General features: G+C 42.9%; 1 protein-coding gene across 1 annotated transcript in view; it reads left to right on the top strand.

Moving 5' to 3' along the window:
- Positions 1 to 8,929: 8,929 nt before the first annotated feature.
- The window catches only part of Fbxl7 (F-box and leucine-rich repeat protein 7), a 369,559-nt gene continuing 366,452 nt past the window's right edge, over positions 8,930 to 12,036 (top strand). Inside the window, 1 exon segment of the mRNA NM_001108545.1 lies at positions 8,930 to 9,429. Within this exon segment, the coding sequence (NP_001102015.1) occupies positions 9,393 to 9,429 (37 nt within the window). The 5' untranslated portion in view covers positions 8,930 to 9,392.

Below are 12,036 nucleotides of genomic sequence, written 5' to 3'. Positions count from 1 at the left end.
AGCCAGAAACGCCCTAGAATATTCTCAGTGTGAAAAAAAGCTCTTTCAACACAGAATATTCTAACTACGGGTGCCAGTAGCATTGAGGTGATACTCTGATTTATAGATGTCTCTAATCAAGACAAAGGTCAGAACCTCTGCAAACCTTTTTTAGATTTGGATTTCCCCAGGAGGTGACAAAAAGACAAAATGAGCAGCTGTTTGCCCATACTGAAATTCCCATGGAAGGTGCTTGTGAATGTGCCAGTTACCTGTGTCTTCTGAAGACAGGGGACCAAGCATCATGGCAGCTTTGAAAGGGCAAACCATGATTCTAATGCAGCAAGGAGTTGCTTACCTACATCTATCAGCTGCTGAAAAAGCCAGAAAGAAAATGAATTCAGATCTGGGTTGTAGGGCACCAATGGAGCTGGATTGCTAAGCAGCCAAGGACGTTCCCAATATACTGCCATTGCTGTGATTTGCTCTCTCCCTGGCTGAGAAGTTGGCCAGAGATTCTATAGGAGTTTTCAGAGCTACTCTGGAACAGCCTAGCCATGGAAGAAGTCTCCTGCTGGGATTCTTTTCAGCAGCCCTTTTTGCTGGGCCAGCAGCCATAGCCACTCTGGTTGAGTGGAGCAGTGGGAGCCAGGCAGATGTGATTGGTATTCTCTCCCATCCTGTGCCTTTGGAGCTTGAGCATCCTAGTAGTTGCCCATTTGGGGAGGTAATTAGGGAAGTGCCAATGACCTTCTCTTCCCTGGTACTGTCAACTGTCTACATCTGCATATCCGGATGAAGAACCTCCTCCTGATCCTACCCAACCATTTCCTTCTTTCTTTTCTTAACTCTGTGATTTTGTTGTTACCATAATTCTTTGTTTCTTTTTTTAAATCCCTATCAACATATAAGCTTCACCTAGCAGAGTCCATGAAAACAAAGAGGCCCTGCCCCCTTCCCCGTTCGACTCTGCCTAAGTGACTTATTATAGTTTTCCAAACAGCTGACAGTGACCATCTCCTGCCAAACCCGAAGTCTGCTGAATAGTCAGTGGCATTTGACACACTGAGCCACTTCCTCCTTCTGGAAGTATTTTTATTTTAGCTTTTCCCATACCCATATCTCTTGTAGTCTCAGTCTATATTATTATTTATTTCTCTGTCTCTTTTGCCAGTTATTTCTGCTCTGTGGGATGAAATGTGGACGTATGTTAAATTCTAGCCCCACACTTCTACAATATTTATATTTTCTTCCTAATTTCTCCCATCTAGGTCTATGTCATGAATACATCTTGCAGGCTAAAAGCTTCCAAGTCAATATGTCCAAGTGATGTTTTATTCCCTGAAACCAGAGTCATTAACACAAATGATGACATGTGTCTAATTGCTGCCTCAAGTTTAATGCATGTAATATAGACTTCTGTATGCCAGGATCCCATTCCAGATAACTATCCCCAAATGTTTCTCCTTTACCCTCCTAACCACTCTCTCTATTCTTGACCAGGCAAAATCGTGGTCCCACTTCTAATTGTCTGCTTCTTATAAACCATAGTCAGGTGGTTTTCCCCAAAGTACACACTGAGTCTGAGTGTTTTTATTCATTGAACTTCTCATGTTGTACTGACCAAAGTCAGCTTTGAGTCATCCATTTCAGTACAGAAAGCTATGACTCTGTATCTTCTCCACTGAGGCCCTGTTGGTTTTAGATGCATTGGTATAGTGTAAATCAGTTTAAGCACCAATGAGGTCTAATCATATCCCTATTTAAAAATCCCTCCACATTTTATTATAAAATTAATTCAGAGTGGTTATGTACCACTTCTATAGTCTTGCCTTTGGCCCATTTTGACATATCTATTCACATAATAGGTTCAGTAATTTACTTGTCTTAATTTATCCCTTGCTTTTTGTCATGTCAACATGCAAGGCCAAACAAATACTTTTGTTTATGATGCTTGTGGGGGTGTCTGGTGTGTTTGTAATGTTTTCTGTGGTTTCTTTCAGTCATCTGGGTGCCATGAATAATACATGACCTAGGGCTGGCCTCTTAGCCTGGACTGTAGAAGGACTTATAAGGGAAATCTCAACGAAAGCTGAACTCTGGTACCAAAACTCTCCCATCAATATGCCTGAAGTCAGTTAGCTCCAGTTGATCCACAGTCCTGTAACACATATAAGAAATGGAACTGGTTGTTTTGAGCTTCTGAGTTAGGGGACAACTTGTCACATGACATCATAGCAATAGATGAGTGGTCCATTGATTTCCTTTCTGGTGGAAGAATGATGGGCTCATCCTGGTCTTAGGGACTTTTCGTTTGCTGTTTGTTCTATTTTGAACATTTTTTCCCTTACATCTCTACATGCCTATATCTTTGTCATTATAGAAGATGCATCATTATCTTCTTTCATTGCCCATCTCTGAAATTGTTTCTTTGTATAAAATGGAGCTTATTTTCTGCCTCTGGTAATGTATTCCATTGGATGCATGAGACCACCCTGGTCCTTGTGCAACTGGGTTGCGGTTGCCACCTATGAGACTCAGCAGCATTCACCCTGGTTTACATGGCCATCAGGACCACAAGGCTTGAGTTCACATGGTCTTTTCCAATAATTCCTTAGATCTTCATCTACAGCTAGAAAACCCCAGTGAAAGATGTTACCTTTAAAAAAATTGCACTGGATTCCAGGAAAGTTTTATATTATCCATTGTTGAGAAAGAAAATACACTTTCTTTTATTTTTTTAAATTTATATAATACTTAATAATAATTCTTTGGTTTCCGGGCAAACATCCCCCCTCCCCTTCCTTATGGGTGTTCCCCTCCCAACCCTCCCCCCATTGCCGCCCTCCCCCCAACAGTCTAGTTCACTGGGGGTTCAGTCTTAGCAGGACCCAGGGCTTCCCCTTCCACTGGTGCTCTTACTAGGATATTCATTGCTACCTATGAGGTCAGAGTCCAGGGTCAGTCCATGTATAGTCTTTAGGTAGTGGCTTAGTCCCTGGAAGCTCTGGTTGCTTGGCATTGTTGTACATATGGGGTCTCTAGCCCCTTCGAGCTCTTCCAGTTCTTTCTCTGATTCCTTCAACGGGGGTCCTATTCTCAGTTCAGTGGTTTGCTGCTGGCATTCGCCTCTGTATTTGCTGTATTCTTGTTCCTTTATATCTTTCCTACATGACATTAAAATTTGGTTTTAAATATAGTCTTAATAAAGATTATACTTCATGCTACTTTTGCGTGTTTATGAATCTATACTATTTGTATATGCAATAGTATAAAATATTTATGTGTTCTATCTAGAAACTAAAGAGAGTAATATTATAAGTGGCTATTGTGGAACATTTCTGATCTGTTTAAGTATAATTCCTATATAACTTTAAATTCCCACTTAAGTATTAATACATACGAAAATAACTAACAGCTAGTTATTATAGAGAATTATATTATATAGCATATACAATTCAATATAGTATATACATTCTAGAGTAGCTAGAGAGATGGCTCTTTAAGACCATTTGCTGCTTTTGCAGAACATAAGGTTTGCTTCCAGTCTCAGGTCAAGCATTGTCACAACTGGAGCTCCAGAGACCTGACACCCACTTCCGGCCTCCTCTTAAACCTGTAGACAGACAGACAGACAGACAGACAGACAGACAGACACACACACACACACACACGCATGCATGCACACACACACATGCATGCACACACACAAATGCACATACACAAACACACATATGCACACATAAGCATGCTCTCCTGTATACATGGACACACACAGCACACACACTTATTTACACATATGTACACACAACAAACAAACACAAGAACACAAGCACACCCAAACATGCCAACACATGCATGCACATATACATACATACACAGTACAAAATAGAATTATGTCTTTAAATAAAAATAGTTTATTATCAGAAGAAAGTTATTGTATCACACTTTTTTTCCTTCTTGAAAGCAAAATATTTGCCTTTTAGGTATTCCAGTTGGCTTTAAGTAATGAAGAAGCTAGGTGTCTAGGCTATATATCATCTTCATGACTCTATTTATGAAGCTTATAGATGAGATGCTGTCAGTGGTTTCAGTGGGCTGTGTCTTCGGAGTCTAGATTGTGATCTATTCAATTCTTCTGTCCTTTCTCTTCAGGTCAAAAGTTGCTCACATTCTTTCCAGCAGCACCAGAGGCAAAGGTTAGAAAGAGGGGAGAAACTGGCAGAGCTTCCTCTGAACTTCATTTGTAGTAAAACATTTTCCGTGTACACTAATAAAATTCATTAGGCTGTGGAGACCGTGTCACTGAGTCAGCCAAAACTGAACACCATGGAGTAGTGGTATATAGTGAGTCAGAATTTGATAATAGCAGAAATGATAATCATTTAAAGTCTTGTTTTCTACCTACATAAATATTAATTTAGTAACGGTTCATCTTTGATAATGAATCAATGCTTATTAGGGGGCTGCTTCTTCTCTCAGGTAATAGGCACATTTAAATGCAAGCCTATCGATTTACTGTTCTCCACCACAGCTGTAGTTAGAGACCGTGTAATATCCTGCATTTAATTTAAGCAGGTGACTCAGACCTGTGAAGGTAAATAAATGAATTAAAGAGGAAAATATAAATGGACAGAAGTACATATCATTCAACTGCTAGACTCATTTCTTCCCTTTTTACATATCCTTTTTATGATATCACATTTTATCTTATTTGAGTACATATGTCTCTGTGTAGGGTATGAACACATGTGTAGGTTAGAGGTCTATCTGTCTTTCATAGCCATCCACTTTATTTCTTATTTCATTTTATACATATGGAGGGTTTTGCCTGCATGTGTACATGTGTGTCACATACATACCTGGTGCCTACAGAGGTCAGAAGACGGTATTGGATCCCCAGAACTGGAATTACAGATGGTTGTAAGCTGTCATGGGTCTTCTGCAAGAACAACAAATGCTAATAACCAATGAGTTAACTCTGTAGCCTTCCATATTATGCTTTGAGACAGAGTCTCTTATGGAATCTGGAGTTCAACAATCTGTATGGTTTGGCTACCTGTCTTAGCCCTTTTACTCCAGCACTGGATTTCAGAGGCACTGCTAGCCCAGCTTGTGAGTCAGTACTGGAACTACCTCAGGTCCTCACACTTGTGCCTCATGGATTCTAACAACTAAGCCATCTTCCCAGCCCCAAAGTCTCGTATGTGCTGTGTTGACATCCAGTACTTATTTCTTTACTTTAAGCAGAGGTTTTATTTTTTAGTGATGCCAAAAATGCACTTTTAAGGAGCATCAGCATCTGCTTTATTTACAGTGTCCTCAGAAGAATCATGGCTTTTTGCAGGCCTGGAAGCCATGGACCAGAGGAAGAGAGGAGGCAAACGAATACGCAGGATAGCAACTGCCTTAACATGGCTCTGACAGTCCATCACCAGGGTCAAGTTCATATTAACCTGAAGCTCTATGGCTCAGGGAACATATTAAATATCAAACTGGCATCTAACTTCAATAAGACAAATAACATATACTCTTAGAAAAGAGAACATTTTTATTAATAAGAGATTCAATGTTTATCAATGTAGCCCAACAAACACCGAGTTTCCAAAAATAAACAATGAAAACAATAAAAAACAGAAATGAAAATAAAAATAGCAAAAAGATATATTCCTGCCTGAATGCTTATCTTTTTTTGTATTGGGTTGGTGCCAGTTAATGCTGCCTGTATGTGTATGAGATAGGACAATCCACGAGAGCATGGGTAGTCTTTCAGGGGTCCCTTCCCAATAGAAAACTGTCTCTTCATCTCTCAGCAACTCTCAGTTGTTAAAGGGTGCTCAGGTAGAGGTGGGACTTCATGAGCCTCTTCTGTTGATGCTGGGAATTCTGCTAGCTTGATCTTGGGCAGGTCTTATGCATGTAGCCTCATCTGCTGGGGTCATGTGTGCAGTGGTCCCATCATGTCTGGCAAATAGTGTTTTAGCTGAAGGTGTTTAGATCTGTCACCATCGGTTCTTTCTGTCCTTCTGTCCATTTCAGGGTTATCCCTGAGCCTCACAGAAAGGAGGCATGGTTTAGATGTCTCATTTAGAGCCGAGCACTCTACCATGTCTTATTCTCTGTACGCTGACCACTTGCAGATTTCTGTACTAGTTGCAATCTAGTGTACAAAGAAACTTCTCTGATGAGAGTTGAGAGATGTACTAATCTATGGGTGCAGCGCTAAGAATTTGGGGGCAATTTAGTACTGTGTCTATGTAGTAGAATGATAGTATTTGGTTCTCCTCTAGGGCCTGTGACCTACTGACCTAGCCATTCTGTTTTGGGCTCAGTTAGCATCAGGAGGTACTTGTTCCATCCTGTGGAGCCAGTGTTCTCACTCTGTTTTGTAGTGATATAGAATGTTCCCTTAAACCCAGGTTTCAGTGGGTTGGCCCCGTTAAAGGGGCATAGACAGAGAAGATGGAGTACTGTATGGGCCACTGTTATTTCTTTGCTCAGCTTTCATCCATCCTGCAAGTGATGGATGAGTGATTCCTTGTGTTAGGAGCTGGGTTGGAAAGTCAAGTATGTTGATGAAATACACACGATTTTTGTCTGAAGAGGCTTGTAAATTGGTGATGAAAATTTGGGGCTTGGAAAGTATGCAAAAGAGAAATTTTGTGCCACATAAAAACATTTATGCAACATGTTAATTTCGAAAAGCAGTGTATATTCAAGTATGAATACACCTTGATGTTTACCAAGAACACTTTTTTTCTTTCTTTTCATTACTGTTTTCAAATGTTCACGGTGAGGAGGCCAACAAATATTTGTATGAACTTCTATTTTTTGAATGATTAAACAAACATTTTTTATATATTTTGTTTTAAATAGCAACTTTATTAATGGGGTTAACCCTGTGCTCAGTTATGGCAGGCAACAGAAACTTAAAAACATGAATTTTGATTTCAAAGCAGCTAGATATAATTTGTTAGGACAATGTGCTTGTCCCAGGCAGCTTTACTTGGATAGTAAAGATCTTGGTAGATGACCTGATCAAAAGACCAGGTCACTGACTCTGAGTTGACTAGTGGCCAAGGGACCCAGGGACTGGTCGGATGGAACTTGAGTATTCTGGTGCTCTCTCCTCTTGCGGACTCAGGAGAACTAAACTTTGGGAGCCTTGGTTTTGTTTCTCATCATTTCCATGCTTAGTGTACTACAAAGAGGGGCAGAAGGCATCAGTGAGCTGACAGCATAAGCATAACAAACTGTGAATGTTACACCAAGCATGAGATGAGTCTCACTTGCTTTCCTGAATTACTGTTGCCTGTCTTCAGCTAAGCCTCCAAAATGGTAAAGTTCAGACAGTTTCTTAAATGGAGACATGAAACTTCCTGGACCAAGAACTGGAGATTATCTCAGTGGGCAGAGTGCTTGTCTACCATGAATGGAGTCCTGGGTTTGTGATCTTGGGCACCATGTAAACCCAGGTATGGAGACAGGTATGGATGCCTATAACCCTAGCAATTTGGAGGGGGAGGGGAGGCAGGTTGGTCAGATGTTCAAGGTCATCACAAGGACCACGTAGAATCCATCTTCTGCAAGAAAATGACTCTGATGTCTACTCATTTTTTAGATTGGTTTTGTGTTTTCTAGCAGAACCTTAGAGGAAGCCCATCCTAAAGGTTTTTTTTAATTTCATTTCATAAACAAGTGATTAGGGATTACACACTATTGTTCAGATATTAGATATTTTAAAAGACATTAAACTATCCTCCCATGACTTTGGAGTAGAAGACAAAAAAGGCACAATAACTATTCTGTCCTATCTTCGAACCTTTGCACATTTATTATTTTATGTCAGAATATGTTCTTTGTGTGGTTAAGTATAGATTTTAAACTTTGAAACACAATGTTTTATCTTTAATGAAGAGCATGGTAGGGACTCATGGAAGGAGAGTTTGCAAGAAGTCAAATCATCTCATAAGAAGCCTTTGTTTACTAACCCCTGGGTTTCTATTCAAGAATTATGTATCTATAAAGATAAACATATCACCAAACTTTTTAATTAACAACATCTGTAAGGAGAAACTACTGCGTGTTTGTTTTCACCACAAAAAAAAAAAACCCGCGTGAAAAACGTTCTGTTCTTCAGTGGAACTTTTTAGTTACTTACATAGAAATAGATAGAATTTTAAGAATTTTCTTTTTTCTTTTTTTTTATTTAATAGAAGCAATACCAAAGGGGGGGCTAAAGGGGGGAGGGAGCTTTGCAAAGGCCAAGTAAATCTCCAAATGAAGTAGTAAAGTACTAAATAAAGGATGGCATCAACTACAAGAAGAAAATAAATAAAAATGAGGAAGGGAAAAAAAATCGTGGCTCGGAAGCTTTTACAACTTCAGAGCCAGGAAACCTCCTTCACCGGGCGGGGAATGTCTTTGCTCTCCAGAGACCACTCCCTGCTAAGTTCCTCTAAAGTTTTCTCTACCCCTCCTCCATTCCCTTCTTTAGCCCCCAAACCCAGGGAGCCACTGGAGATTGCCAGCACAGGTACCAGAAATGTGTCAGAACCGGACACGGACTGGGACTGCGTGTTTATTGTAAACGTCACGCACCCCAATGGGCCGCATTGGTAGACAACTCCACGGGAATTCGGAGGACCACTTGAAGCCCACAGTCTACAGAAGAACAATAGTAAAACGCAACGCAACGCAACGCACGGTCCTTTGCGCCAAAGGGGTAGCGAGTGGCACGGAGAGCCGGAACCCTGGCGGGGGCCGGGAGCGGGAGCCCGGAAAAGGCGTGCTGCCCCTTTAAAAGGCCGCGCATCTCCGGGCCGGCCTTCCTCCCGGGGGCTCCAGCTGTGATTGACGCTGGGCGGCGAGAGGAGGCGCCTGGCGCTAACAAAAGTCCGGCCCGCAGGCGAGCAGCGCCCGGCCACAAGTCTCTGCTCACTCGGGGCATCGCAACAAGTGGCCGCCGCGCCCTCCCCGGGGAAGCCGCGGACGCACGGGGGCGCAGGGCGGAGGCGGAGGAGCCGGACAGCCCGGGGCAGGAGCGGCTTGGCTCGCACGGCTCGGGACTGCGGAGGCGCATGGGGACCCCGCGGCGGAGGAGCGGCGAGCCTAGGGGCGGCACCCGGGCGCGGGCTGTGCGTCGCGCTGTTCCCACTCGCGCGGAGCGTGGAATCTGAGAGCCCCGGCGGCTGCCCTGAGCCAGCACGCCACCCTCGGGAGTGTCAACAGCGGACCTAGCACTACCCCTCCCTTCGCAGACCAGTGACGACCCCCGCAAGCCCAGATCGCACCTCGGAAGGGGCTTGGGCAGTTAACGGTCCGTTGCTGCCTGCTTTCCTCTGCCCCGCCGCCTGGGAGGTGCGCCCCAGCCATGCAGTGTCCAGGGAGAAGGCGGGCATGACGGCGACAGGATGGGCGCGAACAATGGCAAACAGTACGGCAGTGAGGGTGAGTGGGCCGACCGTCCCCTCCCCACCCCGGCCCCCATACACACTCCAGGATCGCGCCCCCTCCCTTTCCTCTCCGTACACAGCTCAGGCGCACCCTACTTTGGTGCCATTGGGTTGCGGTCTTCCCTTTGGGCTCTGCGAGATCAGTCGCTGGTGTCTGGAGGGTGCCTTTCCACCACTGGGGTCTCTTAAGCAATTTTCCAGGTTGTCTTTAGGACTGCTCAAGTTGCATTTCTGCTGTGTTTCTGAACACATGTGCCCCAGCTTTCCTTCTCTGCGCACCTTGGTCTAGGTGATGGTTTGGCAGAGAATTGAAGCAATCAAAACTTTCCCAGGCCTTTTTGTGCTCCTGTCCTCCGGACTTCCTCATATCAGGGAAAAAAAAAAAAAACTTTTGGAAGAAGTTAAGCTTCCATTCTTTGCTAACTGCCCTGGTCTGACAGCTCCGTGAAACTAACCACCTATGGGTCCCGCGAGGCATGGAGTGGCTGGGAGCTTTGTCTGGGCTCTCTCGAGGCTCAAGACACGCAGAACACCATCTGTTACTCGGGGCTGGAAATTGCACAGAAATATTGCCTGTCAAGTGAGAACTTGGAAGTTGGGGAAACTTTAAACTCCGCCTACTCCTAAAGGGATGATGGATGTGTGGGTTGCCTTCTCAGTACCGCCTCCCCCGCTTTGCATAATACCAGTAGTGTTTTTAACCCCTGTGATTAACAGTATGTCCCTGATAGGCACAAAGCAAAGGGATTTTTCTACAGTTCAAGAGTTAAGGTCTGTATCTAGTGAACCCGGTTGAAAGGAGTGAGGAGACTGGGTTGGCTTTCCAGCTTTCCCCCAGAGCACAGGCGGTTACAGGGCTCTGAAGGGAAGAGCCCTTTCAGACTGGTAGGAATGCAGAATAGCTATTCAGCATCTGGTGCTAAGGAACCGCTTATCAGCCTGTCCAAAACTTGGAGCCATGGTTACAAAATGTAGGGGGTCTCTGCCTGTTCGTATCTGTGTTTTAGTTCTGAGCAACTTTGTAAAGCTTAGACTAAAAGCAAATCCTGGAAAAATTCACTCGATGAAAAAAAAAATCACTCATTTTCAGACCATTATGTTTTGAAGTCCATCCATATATTTTTTCTGCATATTCAGACAGACATATGCATGTATAATACTTTTGTCCTGCGCAAATACATGAGAGAAATATTTGAAAGAAATGTTAATCTTTTTAGACAGCGAGTATGAAAGTGGGCCAAGAAAAGATTATTGGAGAATCCTGGCCACTCACTCTCTGAAGGTATTGAAGTTAATGTTTTTAAAATGTGTGGAGTGACAAACAATGGACCTATTAACGGGAAGTCATTCAAAGGGTATTCGAGAACTTTTAGTGTACCTGTCAATCCTGGGTTTGATGCTGGAGGAGGGAGGATCATCACTCTGGCTCACCAACCAAAGCAACTCAGGGATCTTCCAGTCCTCGGTAGTGTGCTCTCACACCCTAGCATATCAGATCATACAGTGTGTGGTATATGACGACTTCCTGTCTGAACAGCAGAATTTTCAACCCTTGGGAGAGAAAGGGATAGACAGAGAAGTAATGCTCTCCAGCTGTTACTCATAAATGCTACCTCTGCATTTTCACTTCAGCTCAAGTCAAATTTTACTGGGATCAGATTTAGATACACTGTGGACTTTTTAAGGGGGGGGAGTGGGAAGAAAGAAAGAAAGAAAGAAAGGAAGGAAGAAAGAAAGAGAGAGAAAGAAAAAACGTCCTCGTGCTCAGCTGATCAGAGGAGGCCAATGGGAATGTTTGTGAGTTTTGGCTGGAGAGCCATACCGTGTTTAGTTTTCATCAAGTCCTTTCAGATGAGTCAAGATTCCTCCGTAATAGACGAGCAAGAAAATAGAGAAACCCAAGAAGCATGATCTCAGGCCTCCCTTCTCCTCTTACTTTCCTCTTTGTTGTACTGTGGTCCCCATAAATAGCTTTTATATACAGTTGAGCATAGTAAAGCTGTATGATGTCTTGATAAAAACCTACACAGAGGTGCCTGTTAGAATACGAGGTGCCATCATTTTTATCCAAAGTATCAAATTCAAAAGAGAGTGAAAGCTCTCCCTACCAGTTTTACCTATTGTCAAAGGAGACTGAGAATCAAGGTAGTTTTCTAGATTCAGTGCAATTTAGGCATAGTATATTTCAAACATAAAGGGGGCCTTAGTAATGAGTGTTTATATGTCGACTGTGTTGAACGTGTTCAATTATATATCAGCTGTGTTTCTGTAGGCTTCAAAACTACAAGTATATATTTCTATAGTTCCTGGAAATTGACACAACACAAACGAGCTTTGTGTATTGCAAATATTGTTGAATTATCGGAAAGTTTAACTTTCAGTGTTTTGAGGAAATGTCTTATACATCTTTAAAACGTCATTGTAAAACTACCTTACCAGGTGCGGTGGGACAATACCTTACACCTTTCTGTGATCCAAGACACAGGGCAGGCTTAACATTGCCTGGAAGACTGTCAGAAAGGGGGTTTTGGGTTCCTCCTGGAACTATACACTCATCATATATTGTGCACCTTTCAGTCTTTAGATGTCCGTGTCATAAAAT

The sequence above is a fragment of the Rattus norvegicus genome, chromosome 2 (genome assembly GCF_021556685.1).
Source record: "Rattus norvegicus strain SHRSP/BbbUtx chromosome 2, alternate assembly SHRSP_T2T, whole genome shotgun sequence".
Taxonomy (NCBI): Eukaryota; Metazoa; Chordata; class Mammalia; order Rodentia; family Muridae; genus Rattus; species Rattus norvegicus.
This window is presented reverse-complemented; position numbering and strand designations above follow the sequence as displayed.